Here is a 20,612-nt window from a genome sequence, read left to right on the forward strand (position 1 = left end):
AGTGAGAGGATTTTGTAAAGTGAAAAATGGGACAGTATTTCTGGGATAAAGGGAGTGTAAAGCTGAAAGTTGTAGGATGCTTAATTGTTTTCTGAAGTTAAATATCTTTAAATGAGCTGTTCGAATATGTAAAACTCTGTCAGCAGTTAGGAAGAAACAAATTAAGCAATTTTTTTGTAGTTCTGAAGTGTGATGGAAACAAAAATTTAATACGATCAAAACAAATCAAGACACTTTAACCTCTTCGACACCGATGACGGAACGGTTCCGTCATGCACGTCGGTTGGGCTGTGCTTATGACGGAACCGTTCCGTCATGGCCCCGCCCGCGCTCAGATCTTTCAGCACCGCGCGGGAATCCGCGCAGCGCTGAAGAGGTTAAATGGTGATGCGCAAATGATAAATAGTAGCTGGTAGCTGGTGCCCCTCGCGCCCAACAGGCCGCTGCTCGCAGCTCGCTAGCGCCAGTGAAGTTTTAACTCATAAAATACTTGTTTTTAAAATTGAATTGCTCTTTTGCACACTGTATTCAAAGCATACCTGCATTCTTAAACCTGCTCTCGCCCATCTTCCTAAGCCGTCTCCCGGTCCACCACAGCTGTGTGCTGATTGTGTGGAGGAGACATTGACTTTACTTCCGGTCGGGGCTGGGTCAGCGCACTAATTGCAGCCTTCCTCTCGGTCATAAGACCGATGCTGCGACGGACGCGCAGCTGATCAGTAGCTGGTGCCCCTTGCGCCGAACACGCCGCTGCTCGCAGCTCTGCTAGCGCCAGTGAAGTTTTAACTCGTAAAATACTTATTTTTAAAATTGAATTGCTATTTTGCACACTGTATTCAAAGCATACCTGCATTCTTAAACCTGCTCTCACCCATCTTCCTAAGCCGTCTCCCGGTCCACCACAGCTGTGTGCTGATTGTGTGGAGGAGACATTGGCTTTACCTGGTGCCTACCTCCATAGGACAAAACACTCTTGGTCGGGGCTGGGTCAGTGCGCTAGTTGCAGCCTTCCTCACGGTCATAAGACCGATGCTGGGACGGACGCGCAACGGGCGCGCCTAAGGGAAGCCCGTCTACGCCTGTCCGCACCCGACCGGGCCCAGGGGCCAGGCACTCTGGTCAAAAAGTGGTCTACACCCGAGATGAACTCTTGAAATTACAACAAGCACCACACACACGGGCCCTTCCAGAAGCACTAGTAGAAAATCTCCACCTAAATAAGCTACTAGTAGACACCGGAGACCTAGGGAGGAGTGGTGTGCCAGGAGATAAGGACATCAACCTAGGGTGGGTGGTACCCGGTCGCCTAAAGACCGCTCTCCTGAATACCCGGTCCCTCCAAAAGCACAACCTTGAGATCTTCACACTCCTCCAGGATAAAGAGCTTGACCTCCTTGCCCTAACGGAGACCTGGTTAGAGGAAACATCCGGCCCAATATAATGGCCTCCCTCCCCCCAGATTATGAAATCATAACGTACAACAGGCAGGCCAGCAAAAGAGGAGGCGGTGTTGCACTCTACTGCCGTAGGCCACTTTCCACCAAGAAAATAGTCGAGGAGAGCCTGGATGGGGCGGAGGTGCTAGGGACCAAGATAAGGCTCAAATCATCGTGCCTGATAGTAGTTGTGGGTTACCGTCCGCCCCATCCAACCCCACTATTTAACGACATGTTCCACGAAGTGATCAGCGACCTATGCTCCAGATACCAGCAGATCATGGTATTAGGGGATTTCAACTACCATTGGGACTCTCTACCCAAGGATCATGTAGCTAGCAGGTTCGGAGTGTCCATGCCTACACTAGGGCTACAGCAACTTGTGGAGTCCCCCACCCACGAGAAGCGTCATACCCTCGACCTTATCTGCACTACGTCCTCAGCTAAGATACACACTGATTGTAAACCCTGCAGCTGGTCAGACCATTATCTGATCAGCCTCCAACTCCCGGTGGATAGCCACCCGATACACCCCCCTCCAATCTGGAGAACGGCACGGAACTGGCACAAAATAGAGGACGCTAAGCTGAGGGAAGCACTAAATAAGACACTACATGCGGGTGTACAGACCGGGGATCCGGACCGGGCGTATGAAACCCTTCTATCCGGGCTGAGGCAAGTCTTCGATTTGGTGGCCCCTATGCAAAGAGAAAGGATAACGCGCACCATGAAGAGTGCTCCCTGGTATACGCTAGAACTCGGAGGGGAAAAACAGGCCCTTCGTCAATGCGAGAGGCACTGGAGAAAAGCGTACGACCCAGACTCCCGGGAAAAGTATAAAACATCACTAACTCTATAAAAAATCAATCATTAGGTCTAAATCACTGAACTATGAAGGGAGGAATAGGGAAGCGACAAACGTCCAGAAAGAGACCTTTAACATACTCGAGGAATTGAGTCGCACAAAAGAACAAAGGACTGTTGTAAACCAAGCAGAATGTGAAAGGGTACAGGATTTCTTCCTGACCAAGGTCAAAAACATTACTATGGAAATAAGCAAGACCGGCATTACTCCCTGCCCCCTATTAGTAGTAGACCCACCAGAGCCCCTGGATACCTTGCTCTCTACCTTCCTGACACTCGATTCTAAAGGCCTAGCCCACATTGTGGCCAAAGTAAAGTCCGGGTCCCCCGAAGATCCCTGCCCTCCTCTGGTGTTTAAAAAGGTCATCTCAGCAGTAGGGTCAGAGGTATTATCCCTACTAAATCACTCTCTAACTACAGGGAGGGTACCCCAAACATTTTAAAAAGCTACGATGATCCCGTTGCCAAAAAAAGCTGGGGCGGACCTGAGCAATCTGAAAAACTTCCGACCTATCTCTCAGCTACCTTTCTCAACGAAAGTTCTTGAGCAACATGTACTCAAAACTCTCTCGTCCTTCCTAGAAGAACATCAGCTGCTACATACACGACAAGCAGGCTTTAGGGCCCACAACAGCACTGAGTTGGTGATGCTATCAGTGCTGGATGAATTGAGGCTAGCAGCTGACAAGAAGATTCCCTCTCCACTGATCCTACTAGACCTCTCAGCCGCGTTTGACACGGTGGACCATGGGCAGTTGCTGGCCCGTGTCCGGCGGCTGGGAGTTAGTGGGATGATGCTTCAGTGGATTACCTCCTTCCTGGAAAACCGGTCTCAAAGAATCCAACTAGGGGAATGCAGGTCTAAGCAAGGTGCCCTACGCTGGGGGGTCCCACAAGGCTCAGCGTTATCCCCCCTGCTATTTAATATTTATCTTCAGCCGCTGGTCGAATCACTGGCAAAATTAGACTGCCAGGTGTTCAGCTATGCTGACGACACCCAGCTAATAGTTCGAGTCGATAACTGTCCCCAAGCTCAGCTCCAGTTCCAGAACATCCTACGGTTTACCATGAATTGGATGACCTCGAACTCACTGAAAGTGAATCCAGATAAGACAGAGGTGCTGGCTCTAACTACAGAGGCCTCACCCTGGTCAAATCTTTTCTGGCCCCAAGAGCTCAGTACCACCCCGACACCAGTTCCAGTTGTAAAGAGTCTTGGCATCAAATTAGACACCAAACTCAGCCTAATCAATCAGGTGTCGTCGGTAGTGGGGAGCTGCACAAGTCTGCTGCGGCAGCTCCGAAAGCTCGGTGCCCTGCTGTCATTTTCTACCATGCGTACCGTCGTGACAGCCCTAATACTGTCACGTTTGGACTACAGTAACACAATATACATAGGGCTTCCATGAAAAACTCCTGGGGAAACTCCAGGTAGTTTTAAATGATACAGCAAGGCTGATTTTTAAATCTCCAAGAAGAACACATGCCACCCCCCTGCTGAAACAGTTGCACTGGCTCCCCCCATTAGACAGAGGATCAGGTTCAAGGGTGCGTAGCGCATAAAGCCAGATATGGAATTGCACCTAAATACATTAAAGACCACCTGAAGTCTTATGTGCCTAAACGGCACCTCCGATCATCTGAGGCCAGCTTGCTGGCCTGCCTGCGTTTTAACAGAACCACCATGGGAGGACGGGCTTTTTCAGTCCTGATCCCCCAGCTCTGGAATAAACTTCCTGATAATATACGTATGGAACCTCTGCTACTGCCGTTCAGGAAAAAACTTAAAACCGTCCTGTTTGCTGAGGCATTCGGCTAAATCCATTCAGTGCGCTGACTAAACCTGGGACCAATGGACCTCGGTCCACGCTACTAGCGCCTAGAGACCTTTGGTGATTGGCGCTCTACAAATATAATCTAACAATAACAACAAAAAGATGAGGTCTAAACTATGCCCCATAAATAGGGATCCCCGATTGTCTACTGGCGTTTCAGAAAGGTTTTATTTTGTTTTATCTGACAATTATCTATGTAGATGCTAACACTTGCCACTGTTTTGGCTTGTTGAATTCCATTCATTATAAATACAGGCAGCCTAGACAAGTGACTAAGAAAGGGGATCCAGTTAATGGTAAATAGTCTTTTTCTGAAGAGTGATGACAAACATCACACTCAAACATAGCGTTGTAAAGTGAAAGAACACAGAGCATATGTTAGGCACTCTGTCATTGCCAATTCAGTGAAAACCTTTATATGTCATAGCTGGGAATATGTGTCATACGCTCAATTCTGATAAAGGACTATGGGGGAAAAATACAATTAAGTGGCGGAGCGTGTGATTAGCCTCCTGGGCTTACCGACACGCTCCGCCACTTCGGAAACGCAAGGCTGCACCATATTTACAAGAATGTGGTGCAGCCTTGCGTTTCCCCCTGCGATGGCGCTAAGTTTAACAACTTAGCGCCAATGCAGGCGCACTTGCACCAGAGTGCAAGGGTGTCTGCATGGAGGGGAGGATTGGTTATGTGTAGGAAGGTGTCCCTTCCTGCACATAAACAATCCTTAAATGCCATTTTGTAACTTTCATGTGTGCTGCTTCATGCAGCACACATGAAAGTTACAAAATGGCATTTTTTTAAAAAAGGTTTGTTTATGTACAGGAAGGGGCACCTTCCTGTACATAAACAAACCATGACATTTTGCTTTTCCATGTGTGCTGCACATGGCAGCACACATAGAAAAAGCAAACAATGAGGAGAAATAATGCATTTTTCCAAGTTTCGCCAACTTAAGACCAGGATTTCCCTGGTCTCAATTTTGGCGCTGCCTCCTATGTACGCCACCCTTGTACATAGGGGGCAGCGTCAAATACAATGGGTGATACAGTGGAACGCCCACAGCAACACCCACTGCACACGCCCCTTTCATGCTAAACATAGCGTGAAAGGGGGCTTATGTACAAAGCAGCGTTAAGCCAGGTTAAGTGGCTTAACGCTGCCTTGTACATAAGGCATGGTCCCTATCGCCACGGGAACGTCGCAAAAAGTGACGTTCCCGTGGTGATAGGGGCTTGTACATATACCCCTATGTTTTTAAAAACCCTCTCTTAGCAAAGGTTTGCACGTGACATGTTTGACTTGCTTGCTTGCTTTTCCAGGCATGTATTTAGTGTGGTAATTTTAAAATAATAGCAAAGTTTGTGTGTGTTAATGGGTGTACCCACAAGCCCCCTCTTAAATCCTTTAGCATGTTTGCCCAGTTTCATATTTACTATATTATACGAGATAAGCTATGTTTGTCTTCTGGTGGGCGAGAAGCGGGGGGGGGGGGGGGGGGGCAGCTCAATGGAATTAGTTTATGTGAGGTCTTGAAAAGCTTGAAGATCATAGGTAGGAGCGGCCTGTGCAGGTAAGAGCAGTGGGTAGGGGGATTTCGACAGTCGACAAGGGAAAATTATTTATTTATTTATTTCATTTCTTTCGTGGTCATCTGTCGAATTCCTCCCCAATCCGGCCCCAGCTTTCTTACCTGCATGGGCCACTCCTGACCATGGGTCTAGAACAAATCATGGAGCGGGGTCATATTTTGTTGGCTGGCAGAACGCCGGACATTTTATATTTAGTTTGGGTGAGACACATATCGTGCATTTGTTTAATATAGCCTTACAGCCCATCGTAGTGGGCTATACCGGCCATTCAAGGCCTGCTCCAGCATTAAAGGGCCGCGCCGAAGGCGAGGGCGTTTAACAAGGGAGAGGGACTTTAATAGCCGGTATAGCTCAGCTACGAAGCGTTATAAGGCTATTAGAACATTCTGCCACTAGAGGGCAGAATGATCTAAGAAATAAACCAAAAGGTCTCTCGGAGCCCGATGGGGTTTAAATCCCCTCGTGCTCATCGAACAAAAGCAACATTGGAATGTTGCTCTGCGGGCTTTTACCGGCCCGTAGACGCACGAGGCACTCCATTGTACTCAATGGAGTTCTCCACATTCCAATGTTCTAATATAGCCTTATAGCCCGCCGTAGCGGGCTATACCTGCTTTTAAAGGATCGCTCCTGCGTTAAAGGCCCGAGCCTTCTACTAAGGGCTATAAGGCTATTAGAATATTCTGCCACTAGAGAGCAGAATGTTCTAACAAATAAAACAAAGGCCTCTCGAAGCTCGAGGGGATTTAAATCCCCTCGAACTCCAAGAGGCCTTTGTGAAAACATTGGAATGTTGCTCTGCGGGCCTTTCCCGGCCCGTAGAAGCAGGGAGCACTCCATTGTCTACAATTGAGCTCCCAACATTCCAATGTTCTAATTAATATTAGTCAGTTTTATTTTGCGTTGGTGTCTGAATATAACGGTTCTCCCCTCCCCTCTGCTTCTATCCCCATCTATTCACAGTAGAAGGAAACCTTCTGCGGCCAGTATATGATTTGACGTGTTCACCAGGTCTCACTGAGACGCTTTGGATACAGCTAGCACAGCAGCTGGGCTCAGTCTGGCACAGCTCAACAAACCATTTGCCAACAATTGCAGAAACCCTTCATCATTAACATGAATGAGCCAGGACACATTCCACGAATGGTCGTTAACAGCTGGGAATTCATCGATGTGGGCTTGCAAGGAACAGCAGACCTACATTTCCGCATTCATTTTGCTGGTTTTGCTAACCCATCACTTTACTAAACAAGCATTGGCATAGCCAATAGGTCTCGCCTTTGGGACCTTATAAGTGTTTAGTTATCCAGCACAATATCCTTGGTGCAACAACATCAACTGTTGCATGGAAACACTTATAAGGTCCCAAAGGCGAGACCTATTGGCTATGCCAATGCTTGTTTTTATTGACCTTACTTAAACTTTCCAGTGACGTGGGTTTAGTAACGTGTATTTTGTTAGACACAACAGTATGCACACAGAAGAGGGAGGATAACTTGTTTCCTGCTGACTATGTTCTCTTTATTCCGATTGGCTGCAGCAGTAGAACCACGACACATGGTTGCCTCCTTATTGGCAAACGTGAATTCTGCTTTTCGGCACCAGCTCCGATTGGTTCAGTGGAATAGAACCATTGCACTTTCATGCACTCTGATTTGACGTTGTGAGCCTGCTGCTCAAGGAGGCGGAGTTCTTCTAGGAAGCGTGCCTGTTCAGAGTGCTGTGGTGCAAATAAGTCGTTCGTAAATGCTCGCTCTTAGTAAATCACCCTAGTGCTGATCGTGTTAACTTGGAGATGAGGAATGAGATTGGCCGAAGTGACGCTTGATGTCTACCATGCCAGACTCATTCACACCTTTAAATCTTTCCTGAATAAGAGCCTAGAACTGTGCGTTAAGCCAGTGTTTTTACCCCATTTTCCGGGGGGCGGGGGGCGGGGGGTGTTGCTGATATGCTCTAAATTCTTGCTCAGAAATGCTCCCGATAGTTAAAACTTTCTGCAACATTTCAGGGAAGTCATGTTGGAAAATATTCGGATCAATTTTTGCAACTTCTTTACAGGGTAAATACTACTGGGGTTAGGAGAGTTGATTCAGCCAATTTGCTCACTCGCTGCTGTTCAGTTTATGCTTACCACTAGTGTACTTGCTTCCGCCAACAGCCAGGTGCGATTAGAAAAAAATAGCGGCAATGCATCATTCCAAAAACCCGCATAATCTAGAACAATAAAGCATTTAGTTGAAAAAATAAACCCAGATTGAAACCCCGACGTCCTGCAATTCACTCCGGAATGGTGAACACAGCGTGAGCGATTGTTTCTAACGCTGACGTTATTATTTTATGTGTTTTAAGTATGCTAATTAATTTAAAAAGTATGCATTGTCCTTAAATTGAGAGGAACGAGCACCATGCTAAGCTGGCCACCACGCTCACAGGAAGTAAAACTTGGACTTTGCCTTCAGACTTTTTTTTCTCTATTTCCATGCCGCTCCTAACCTGTAACAGCAAAACATAGAAGAGGCGATTTTCCTTTATGCATGATGGCGCTGGGGCCAGTACTTATTACATTGCATCTGGCTGCCTTCGCCTGGAACGTCTTCAGTGTATTAAAGAACTTGGAGATCACTGGCCTGACCCCGAGAGGGGTCGACGGAAGAGAAATTTAAGGTGGGCGTAATATTGCGTGACGGAGATGCACCCTCTGGGAGAATCCCGAATGCTTGTAAGCGCGATTGCGATGGAGGGGCGGAGGCAGGGAGAAAGCGAGAGGAAAGACAGATGGCGCTGAAGGCTGGCAGTTCGCGCGTGCACACTCGCGTGTACGAAGGCTTGTCGCCAGCCAGCAGCACTTTGAAAAACTCACCTACTAAATGTCTCTCCAAGCAGCGCATGCGCGCTGACTCAGCGAGACCTAAAAAGTAGGATGATGACAAAGCAGTCTATCACCCTAGAACCGAGCTACTACCACATATAATTATGAACAGCCACGGCTTAAGGCCATACCTGGATACACTACGGCACTGAGAGTCATAAAGAAGATATTAAAAACACAATGTATCATAAGCTGTGTGACAGCAAGTGCCGATCTCGAAATGTTACGACTCACATGCGCCTATCTTGTGAAAGTTGGATTCGAACACGCTGTAGTAGCTCAAGTACGATGTTCAACACCCAGAAGATAACCACCCCTAGATCCTGTTTACAACACACAGGTACTCAGCGCTGTACAGCGTACTGCAAAGGGAGCCGTTTTGTCAGCGCAGTAAAGTTAATCTTAGATTAAACGTTATATAATTTATCATGTTAAAGATACTACTGGTAGCACCGCACTGTGTAGCAAGAATCTCAGGAACCCCCATGTACCCAACATTATACACTTTGCCGAGAGAATTACATATTCAGCTTACAAGCAATCTATTCAGCGTTGAATGGAGTAATGCAGAGCACAATGTTTTGCAGAGAATAGCAAATGCAGGTTCAAACTAGAATTGCACACTTCCTGTAGTAAAGTATAGTGTACAGCATGTATCTAGTGCCATACAGCATAATACAACGTAACGCACATGTAGGCAGGGCTACAGAGTACAAAGACAACCAAACTAATTCGGCTCTGAAGTCCCTTAAAGAGACAGACTGAAATACTCAGCACTGTGGGGTGTTACCGAAGATGGGTCATGCTCTCACAAATGTACATCTTATTAGCGCGAAGCCCATATGTATTGTGTGGTATAGCTGTGTACTAAATCATCGTCTACGTATTGAGAACAGAGTTTTATGACACATGCTTGTGGCTCACATTGTACAATGTATTACAAAGTACAGCATGTGAATTAGAGTTCAGTCCTTTTCCTTTATACTGTACATCATCTTACAGACAGCTTTGTGAACTGTGTTTTATACAGCGCAGTATACTATGCGGATCACAACACGTGTACTAAGCATGTGTACTTGCCACATAATGTGTATTACTGGGCAGATCCCTAGTAATCATCATTATTGGTGCTTTAAACTGAAATGTATTATCGTAGTCGCTAACTATTCGAGAGTAGCATGCTGCGGGGCACTAAACAATGCAGTCTATGTACTAGGCACTGTGCACTGCTTCAGATCACGGCCTGTGTACTCACAACATGTTAAAAATGTAGGCCAGGCATTTAGAGATGTAGCGTGTGTGTATTATACAGCATATATGTAATAAAGCAATTGAACTATTTACGGTGTAGTGACGGAGATGCACCCACTGGGAGAATCCCGAACGCTTGTAAGCGCAAAGGCGCGGGAGGGGCGGAGGCAGGGAGCAAGCGAGAGGAAAGACAGATGGCGCTGAAGGCTGGCGGTTTGCGCGTGCACGCTCGCGTGTACGCAAGCTTGTCGCCAGCCAGCAGCACTTTGAAAACTCACCTACTAAATGTCTCTCCGAGCAGCGCATGCGTGCTGACTCAGCGCGACCTAACAAACAAGGATTGGCATAGCCAATTGGTCTCGCCTTTGGGACCTTATAAGTATTTAATTATGCAGCATAATATCCTTGGTGCAACATCAACTGTTGCATGGCTAAACACTTATAATGTCCCAAAGGCGAGACCTATTGGCTATGCCAATGCTTGTTCAGTTAACCTACACTAAATTGTTGTGTGTTTGTTAACTGAAAGTCAAGAAGGTACTTGTATGTAAGTAAAGAGGATGTCTTTCATGTTCAGTCATACCAACTGTGATCCACAAGCTAAATAAAAATATATAGGATCATACTCTACATATGTAAATATTGTTGGCCTTCTGGATCATGTAAATGCTTAGTGGAATGAAATGTAAAGTGAATAACAGAGGCACTTACTAGTTCTAGACCGCGCCAGACTAATCCTGAAACCTCTCAAATGTATAGATGTATTCCTAGAGAAAATTAATTACAACCTATATCCCTTTTTCTGAGTGAGGCCAATTTCAAGCAGGGGTTCACTCTCAAATAAACTGTCAGGCATCTGGAGGCTGAAGAAGGCTACACTGTTCAAAAAATTATACCCAAGTCCTATAGTTTCACTAAATGCTGTATACCTGATTTACAAAAATGTTGCTGTGAGGTGGTGTGACTTACTGTTACAGTGCACTGTGGTTACCCCTGAATCCTTTGAGAAGTTCAGAAGTACTCCCGGTTTACTCCTGATAAGTAGAAGTAAGCCTGGGGTACTACATGGGTAAGTCGCAGCAAAAGCTTTGTGAATTGTGCTGTACATGCTTACTGAAAATTCTGCCGAACTGTTTTAAGCCATGTGATGCTGCTGCTGTAAATAAAATTATGTAATTATAGAGAACTTTATAACTAGGCATGTAGGTCTGTATGGAAAAAAATGTAATTAAGTACAGAACTTTATAATTGCCACAAGGTTTTAGATCTTTATCTCGCTCGTGTTCGCCAGGACATTTGGGAAAATCCTTTTAATTTTTAAGCATTTCCAGTTGATGAGTAACACCATCATTGTGCCGTTCAGGACCGAGATAAACTTCACACCACTCAGTGCAGTCTGTGTAATACGGCCCAATGTTTCACAGCAATGTGATTGTTGCCTTGGTTAATCATGGCCTTAAGGATAAAATGTAAGGATTTCTTATTTCTGAATAATGTATTTTTGAGCAAATGTGTAATAATAACAAAGTGTTTTATATACCACTTCATCCGTTTCTAAGCGCTGTTAGCATACACTCCTATTATCGATTTTAATCACAGGCACCTTCCCTTTTGTAGCTAGGCAGAGGAGTCAACTCTTATGTCCAGGCAGCGAGCTGCGCTGATCTCCCAGCAAAAATACAAGAGGAACTCATTCCTTAAAAAATATATAGAAACATTTAATCATTCATCGATAAAAAAAAACAGTGGCGGAATTCCTCTTTAAAAAGGAAACATTCCTCTTGAAAATAGCAGAGGAGCCAAGCCACTAAAGAGGAAGAAACGTGCTTAAAAAAAGAACTATATTCCTTAAAAATAGTCTTTTTAAAAAATGCAGGCGCAATGCCTCTTAAAATAGCGGGGGCATACCTCGTGTCCATTTAAGGTCCAAATTATACTCCTCGCGCAAATCTGTACCTTTTTGGGAGCCCATATCAGCTTTGAGAGTGTAGCGCTTTCCATCAAAGCTGAGTGAAGGCGCTGGCTGTGTGTGTGCGTCCTGTCCTTGGGGCACTGATGTATCTGTGTGTGAGGCAAGGGACAGCAACAGACAAGTACGAGAACTCTTCTAACTCATCCCTAGGAGAACAGTTCAGGGGACTTCTGCTGCTGTGTGTGTAACGTAAGAGGCGCCCAGGCAGACTAACGCAGCGAAGTGTAAGTCTGGCAGCGCCCGGTGGCAGCTGACGCTGAGTGAGTAATGTCATGAATGACGCCGGGTGTGCAGTGCAGTGAGATGGGCTTACAATGCCGAAGCTCTTCTTGCAGTGATTGGAGGTTAGGAGGCAGTGTTGATGCCTCTTACGGTGCTTTTCGCTCTCTTCAAAGGTTATCCGTGCTTCAAAAGCTGCACAAGAGTGGTAGACTGAACTTTAAGTATAAGAATTGTACGTACTCTTCAGTGGCATTGAGCTCACACCCTCGAATGGTCTTCGGTAATTTTGTTTCCTGTAGAATTCTATTTCCTGCTTAAAACAAGCATTGGCCGCGCGTGCGCGAGTGGCCGCGAGACGCGATATGTGGTGGGGGAGGGGGAGAAGCGGGAGTTGTGTGTGTGTGCGCACGCAAAAAGTAAGTTAACCGCGGGGCCAAAGTGATCGGGGTGAAAAATGCTACTGCCGGCCACAGCTTGCAGTGCATGTGCGCGAGTGGTGCGCTCGCAGCAGTAATCACGCAATATGGCGCCTCTGCTCAAGCGCGCGCACATTCACTGCAAGCTGTGGCTGGCAGTAGCATTTTTTGAAGCCCTTACTTAAACTCACTCCAGAGCAGCGCAAGCGCTGGGTCAGGCGAGACCTAAAAAGGTATGTTGAAAACAGGCATGGTGTGTGGAATTGCTATGTTAAGGCAGCAAACTGCTCATCATCTGCGACTCACAATGTCACTGTGACAGTGCTTATGTGTTTCATAGCCTTACAAAGTGAGACACTTTGTTAAGCACTGGTTTGAGAGCGTAAAATTATTGAATGTATTCACCACGCTTGATGGTTACCTCCTCCTTTTAACTAGCAAATCTGCAGCCAGGTCTTCGTGTATTCCAGCCTGAAGTCTGGGTGATAAAAGACACTACAGTAACAATCTAACATCGTTTATGCGCAGCTGGTCTGTGCCAATAGATATGCTGAGCACAGAGACGCTTTTAGGCATGGGCAAAGTAAACTCTGGCCCAGGGTCCCAGCCTTTGAAGGGGGGGTCTGATAGAGCCAGCTGTGATCTACAATCTTGCTCGGATGACCTTGAGTAATTCATAAAAAGATTGTTTTAAATACAATTTCCCTTTAATTTTTTTTTAATGTGAGCGATGTGTGAGAGTATCTTACAGACATTTTGCAGAGCAATGTATTTTTGTGTCATGCAACATCCACAAAAAACTTTCTTTTACATCAAAACAGGACCTCACATATACGAAATGGGAGGCTGTCACAGATATTATTTGCAGTAATATTAGTGAGCCGCTACTGTATTACAATATTGAAAACACACATCAGTATCCCTGAATATTAGATGTAGCAACATTATAATTTCGACGAATGCACCTGTGCACAGTCAGTGACCTGACCAAAGATGGCAAGAAACAGCTGAAGTTGGATCATAAATTAAAAGCCGTTCCAAACGGAGGCCCCCAAAATACGTTCAGCCCCGGGCCCCCTAAATCCTTAAGATGTCCCTGGCTGAGCATCATGGTGACTCAGCCTTTAAAGATCTTACCCACAGGTTTATAATCAGTTGCGAAAATGTAAAAATAAAGATTTAAGTTGGAGCTCAGTTTTAGGTGTGAACCCTGCACAAATCAGTCACTGCTTGTAACAGTAAAATCATTTAAGACAAAATATGTGGTGGCATAAGTGATTTTATTTTGTGCTCCGGTCTCTCATTATGAAAAAATCTGACATTATTATTATTTAATGACAGCAAATGTTTTTTTCAACGTGGTGACATCATCTGAGTGGCTAACTCTTACAGAGATCACTGCATGGAAGGAAGTGTTCCAATGACCTGTACTGCTTACTTTAGATCACAGACTGGATCTCAAACACACAAAAAAGTGCACTTTAGGAAGGCGTTTACATTTTAGGAGTGAAGGCCTAATGTGAGAATTAACTGAGTTTCATCCAAAAGTCAGTCTAGAACAGAGAAACTCGTACTCTCAATAAAAGTAAGATGAGAGGCTGAATGATAAGAGAATTTTGCATTTGTACATTGGAGTTTTAGCAGCGGGAAATTGCTTAATTCTTTGTTGCAAATAATATGAAGTTGAGATGCATATTTTTTTGTTGTTGCAGTTTTCTATAAAGCAGAAACCTGGCCCAAGGGCATTAAAGCAGTTACCATGAACACCAGATTACATTATACAAGCTCATAATCAGATACTTTTGAGTTTTTAGCACAGGAAGTTTAAGTGATTTGCCCAGAATCACAGGATATTGAATCAACTCGAACTCAAATGTGGCTTCCTAGTTCCAACATCAGCACCTCTAGCCGTTAGTCCACATCTCCTAAGGAATTCGAAACACGTCCACCAAAAGCCAGTGAACACGAGATCTAGGCAATGGCTGTCCATGAAAGCTGGGCTTTCTAAATTTTGCTGGTAAAATATGGTTCCCTACCCTTGATTGAAGGATTTCGTATCAGGGACTGTCCCAGCTGCAGTCTGTTGAAGGGAAGGGTAACATTGGCAGCCCATGGAAACCTCTTTAAACAGACAGGAGGACCACATTACTAAAGGTCCCGAGAACAGATTCCCACCAAGATAGATCCCAATAACGTTCTACCTTACATATGATATTTTTTTGCCTGAAGACTCTGGGAAAGGAGCTGACAAATACATGTCTACAGATGAGCCTGCAGGGGCTGGACTTCGGTGTTAGCCTGGGCGGAGCAGCGCCAGATCTGCAGATTAGATTAAAAGGGGATGAAGTGAAGAATCGAGGGCCTGTTGGACTGACCAATAATCTACGAGAAGTTATTTACACATTCCAGGTCAGTGCAATATTTTCAACAGTGTGGGATGGGTCAACCTTGTCAAAGGAGGAAGGGTTTAGTAACACCAGCCTGGAAAGACTTCTATTCCAGGGCCTTCCAAAATACTCAAATTCCAACAAGACACTTTACGCTATCACAATGTGCTCATAAACCTGAGAGATTTCGATCTAGGAGACTGTAACTTTGCAAGCAGCGCAGGATTTCCCATGTTATTGCCATTTAAGAAATGGTATTATACAGCTGTTCGGGGAATATTCCAATTTAATGGGTTAGGAGATTCTGAATGGGCGAGGCTAGATGCTGTACCACATTGCTTAGGTACCCCATTTGTTAGTATGCATGCCAGTTGCCCAGCAGATGTGTACGTGTGTGGTAGGCAGCAGGTCGTAACAAGTGTTGTTGGGCTCCACAATTGCTGGGCAATTGTATGTCTGGGCTACCTTGGGTTTATTTAATAATTTTGCACCCTAAAGTGCACAGAAAGCAGATATCAGTTCAGGCTGATTTGCACATGGCAGGTCTCTGTTTAGAGTGACATAGTCGCAGAAAACGATGGACTGGAATGTGCCTGAGTGATCGCCAGTGGATGAGATGAATTCAAGTATTCCTTCCATGCCCCTGTTGTTTTTTGTAGTAGATGGCCTAAATGCATTTCCTCCTCATTCACTATCCAGGCACTTTTACTCCAACACTTCATAATAATTTGGGGTTCTTTTGTTCCTCTTTGGCCCGAGGCATATCGCAGAACACCATGTCTGGTCGCATTTTAGTAACTCTATCCCATCAATGTGCCTCATCTGGGACTACAGAGTGTCTTCGAGTCCCAGCAGCATAAGAATTCTATGTGTATGACCTTTGCATTACAGGATTCTATATTATATTTGCACTACAAACAGCATCCGCTTTGCTACTGACACAGGTTCGAAATCCTTGCCAGTTATTGCACTCTATGATGACCTAATATAAAAATAGCACTGTAACTGGAAGTACCTTGACCGTAAATCTGGTATGTAATTAAGTGCCTATGATAGCTGTACTGTGTCTTCTAATTCTAAGAGTGCAGCAACCATAGTGCATTGTCATTTTATAAAACCTCAGACTTACCCGGCCGTTCTCCATACATACAGTCAGCATTACGATGTTAGGCACGTTGTACTCCCATATGAGTCGCCAGAAGTCATCATTGGTTTTCCTCAGTGGCCCCTGAGTGCATATGTACTCTTCGTATCCGAAATAGCCCTGAAGAAGGCAGTGGTAAAGTATATTAATCACAATGCCAGGAATACACACTGAAATTGTTACTCCAGCATTACTTAGAGTGATCTGCAGATTAACAGTGTGTATTAAAATAAGGATTTACTTAGTATTTCATGAAGATGACGCCAGATAGCAGGAGGAGAATGATCTAAACCCATAGTGCTGGAATCACAAATGTTTTCAGGAAAGGAACGTCATACAACTAGAACTGCTGATACTGTGTGCAGTTGTATATGTGCTCTTCGAGGCCAAACAAACTGAGCGGGTGCATAAAAGGACTGAGGTAAATATTGAGAAATTAAAGTGGGAGCATAGAACCTACAAGGTGCTACATGATGTAGAAATAAGGTTAGATATGAAAGGGGAAGAAAAGCAGCCAACGCGCAGGTGGAGAGAAATGACCTATATTGTTCTAAACACTTTAGCACTGCTTAGAACATACACAGCAATTATTTTAAAAAAATAAAATCTGAGGAAAATACAATTCGTGATTTCATAATGCCTTAACCCTTTGGGGGATAAACAAATTAGGAACCAGAGCATCAATTTTAATGGACAAGTTTCAAGATAACGAAAATACTTGCAAGTGCAACTGTGAGTACTAGTTGACCCGCCATGGAGAAATAGAGCTAGGAGGTGGTAACTATCTTTATATAAATATTAACAGTCTTTACTGATAAAAGTGGCGAAATGGTCATAAAGCACCAGTAGCAACCACAAATCTGTGATTTAAGAGCATTCTTGACTTTTATTTTGTAGATTTTGAAAGAAGTATTTTTGAGGACTTGTCATATAGCCTTAATGATTCTCTTTGAGCAAGTGTAATTGTTCCACGATGGATCAGAGAGGGTTATTACAAAAGACAGCTGTAATACCAAGTTCATTTTCATTCATCCTCTAACTGTCCCACTTTGGCCTCTGCTGAGCTGGAGGAGAGCCTAGCAATGTCTACTTGAAAGGATTTCATGTTGCCTGTTTAGATGGTATACCTTATCAAGTGTGGCTCTCCTTCAACCAACAAGAGTCTCTAAGGTTGAAATGCTCTCCAGGGAGATTGAGGGAGAGGGTATAAAGGTGGCCAAGGTGCTCGACATGAGCTGTGCAGCAACCAATTTCCAAAACCGAGCAGCTTGAAGATAGCAAAAACTGCCTTGTTAATCAAACTATGATTTAGGTGATGGCAGTATTTAATGTATTCAGGAAACAATTTGTTCTTCTAAAGATCGAATGAAATATGTGGCATTTTGAGTAAATGGAGCAAGGCATCATTTAGGAAAAATTGAGGGCATTCATGAAGACCGAAAGGAATTAAGAGGAAGTGGTTGGGCCAAAATTGCTAAATGTCTACACTGGGGTTTAGAGTTTGGGCATTAATTAGGGCAGATATTTTACTTTGGCGGAAGAGGTACTGATGAGTTGAGAAACAGACTGGCATTAACAGAGATTCCCTCATGGTTAAAGCTTCTATGAATTTGTTGCCTATCCCTTGACTGGCTATCAATATACATGGCTCTCTTAATGACTATCCAGGAGAGTTGCAAGGTATAGACTGATCTTTATCTTACCTATGCACTGCAAACTATCTTCTCATCTATAGTCCACCTTATTTAGCAACGCTGTCGGAGATGGTAGGAAACCTGCAAGAGTACGTACAAGCATTCAACTTTCTGGACCATTTACTGTCCAATGTATGGCTTGGATGGGTGACAGTCAGTTCTCAGTCTGGTATCGGGATGATTGCTGCATGCTGGTCCATAAAGACCGTGTAGGTGGCACCTCCCGCTGACCCTATTAACTGAATACAATTTTATCAGCCACTGCATTCTTCTATCAGTCTTGGTGAAACTACAGCCTTGAGGCTGGCCTTGGCTTGAATTTTCCTTATTCTTGTTCCCTCATGCACAGAGCTTTTGATTTTGGTTGTTGTAACTCTACCAGCCAGCCTCAAGTCTCTGTGGCCTCAGCTTGGAAATAATGTTGAGAATAAGCACAATTTATATTCAAATTTGACATTTAGTGGACCAGTTTTTGCCACTATCCCTCTTATATAGTTATAAATCATGTTTCTCATTTATCTTCCCTGATCTTATTTTCCGTTTACCTGGTATCTCCAACAGGCATTCGAAAAATTACCTCCCAACCTCAACAGTGCCAAAGGCATTTACCTAGGCATTTTGTTTACGCCTCCATTCTTTGGATGGAAAAAAAGTACAACACTCCCAGAACATAACAGCAAGATAGAACCCCAGAGTAGCATTTCAATTGTTATTGGCATTCCGCATGCTGCCAGCTAAGAAATGCCCTATGCACAGAGTCTTGTCATTGTGCCTGCCATAATACTGGCTCTTCATTTCTGCGAATTATGATCAGTTTGTTTCTCCCAGCTATGTTCAAGCAGGGTATGATCCACTTGTCTTCTGGATGGGCAGACAGTCGCTCTGCTAACATGCTGCAGGGCTCTTGAACGTCTGTGGATCTCAGAGAAACTGATGCTGTAATTCAACTCAAGATGTTATGTCAGGTTTACACCCTTTGTTCCTTGGTTTTATCCCTCTATAGTGGTTATTTTGGTTTCAGCTTCAACTCAAAGAAGTCACATAAATGGTGCAAGGCACTCACTTAAAAAACAGAAATTAAGAGACAAAAAGTGAGAGAAAGAGATACATGAAGAGTGGTGAGAGATAAAGATATTCTGGATGTACGTGGCTTATATAGCACAGACTCTCATGCTCAAATGAAGGAGGTGAACAGCAGCGAGAGGAGCAAGCACTTGCAGATGCTTCAGGGACAAGCAGGGGTAACGCCACGTAGTTGGGCATGATGGGAGAGAGGAGGTGAGAGAAAAGAGGTGAGAGAAAGTCGGAGGTGACACATAAACCAGGTTTGAGGTCATGGGTCCTGGCTTACAGTACTTAATGCATTATGATGTTGGATGATTCACGACCCCTTCGTTTCTGGACAAGCAATTTTGTTCAGGCACATCGTTGCAGCCTATGACACCAAAGGGAACTACATAAAGCTACACAATTTACTCAGACTTTTGGATTAAATAATTGAGCCTTACAGGAATAAAGTTGGCATTGATGTAATCGGAAGCAGGTTCTTCACCAATAAGACTTAATTTGACTCTTGAATTATCATCTGCAAATATGAAAAATGAAATAGGGTTAAAGCAAACATTTTCGAAATATCTTTACTAGACAACATAATGATATCATAGTGCTGGCCAGAGGAGCACTGTATAAAATCAATCTGACTCTTTCGATGTATGTCACAGTTTTTAACCAATGATGTAATTTGGAAAAGAGCACTCTTTGTCTGGATAAGGACTCATCACCCTACCCCATGGTGCAAAAGGAAAGAACCACCTAGAAAGCAATATCCATGACATGTAGGACACGTGCAGGAAGTATCCAGGCATCAGGAGTCATTTCTGTGCCTTTTATCAATCGATCATAACCTTGCATTTATTCATTTGGGGCCATATGTATGAACACATTTCCCCATAGGCACAGAATGGGCAAAACACTTTGATACATCTGGCCCTTGATATTTTCTCTAAAACATTGTAAGAAATCACAAAACAATGTTATACAACCACTATCTCCCTAACTCACTCTAATAATATAAGGTACTTAACCAGCTTGCAATTTTGGGACAATCCTGGCAGTCCTCGTATGGTCAGACAGTCTCTATTTCTCCAGTATTAGAGAATCCGATAGGACCTCCTTATCTTGTTTGCAATTATTGGAGATTCAGAGTCTGTCTTCAGCTATCTATTTCTATAACCATCTGAGGCTGCCTCTGTCACAAGGCACTGCATTCCTTAGCCCTGCATCATTAACAGATTGTTCTCCATGTCTCTGTCTGTCTAAGGGTATCTCCCTAAAGTCATATGAACAATATGTCTTGTCACACACACAAAAGGTGGTAGGAGGAATATTTACAAATAGTCTAACCATTGGCAATTGCTCGGGATAGCATTCCACCCATCCTTTCTTTGCTGATCATGGCACCTCAAATTAGACCCTGCCACATGTGTGTTTGATGTAATGTCCCAAGTGGCTAAGTTAAGCCCAGATGTAGGTCTTGTGCTCACTGTGGCACTGTAACCAAACTACACCTGACTGAAGAGGGACAAATAAGCCATGTGATCCAGTTCAGAGAGAACCTGACTTGGCAGTTTGTTCTGGACTGTTTCCAAGGGAGCAGGACCAAGGCTGATTTGCATATGGCTGGGTCTAATCTGAGATGGCATGATGAGCGAAAGCAATGATGGGTTGGAATTTTACCCGAGCGTTTGCCAGTGGTTAGACTATTTGTTAGCATTCCTTCTACCAAAGTTCATGTTTTCAATATGTCCTGTCGATGATCCTGACTGGTCTACTACCTGCCTCAAGCAACTAGAGGTCTGCTCATTTTCAGCAGCCATCAATGTTCTATGTCCTGCCTCCAGTCACTTTAGACCTCCTGCTATCAGAAA

General features: G+C 44.3%; 1 protein-coding gene across 1 annotated transcript in view; it reads right to left on the minus strand.

Annotated features, from left to right (window-relative positions):
• The window catches only part of LOC146870662 (receptor-type tyrosine-protein phosphatase V-like), a 450,224-nt gene that overhangs the window by 94,712 nt on the left and 334,900 nt on the right, over nucleotides 1–20,612 (minus strand). The window contains 2 exon segments of the mRNA XM_085643396.1: nucleotides 15,977–16,111; nucleotides 19,194–19,270. Coding sequence (XP_085499522.1) covers nucleotides 15,977–16,111; nucleotides 19,194–19,270 — 212 coding nt within the window.

This window comes from Triturus cristatus, chromosome 1_1 (assembly GCF_964204655.1).
Source record: "Triturus cristatus chromosome 1_1, aTriCri1.1, whole genome shotgun sequence".
Lineage (NCBI taxonomy): Eukaryota > Metazoa > Chordata > Amphibia > Caudata > Salamandridae > Triturus > Triturus cristatus.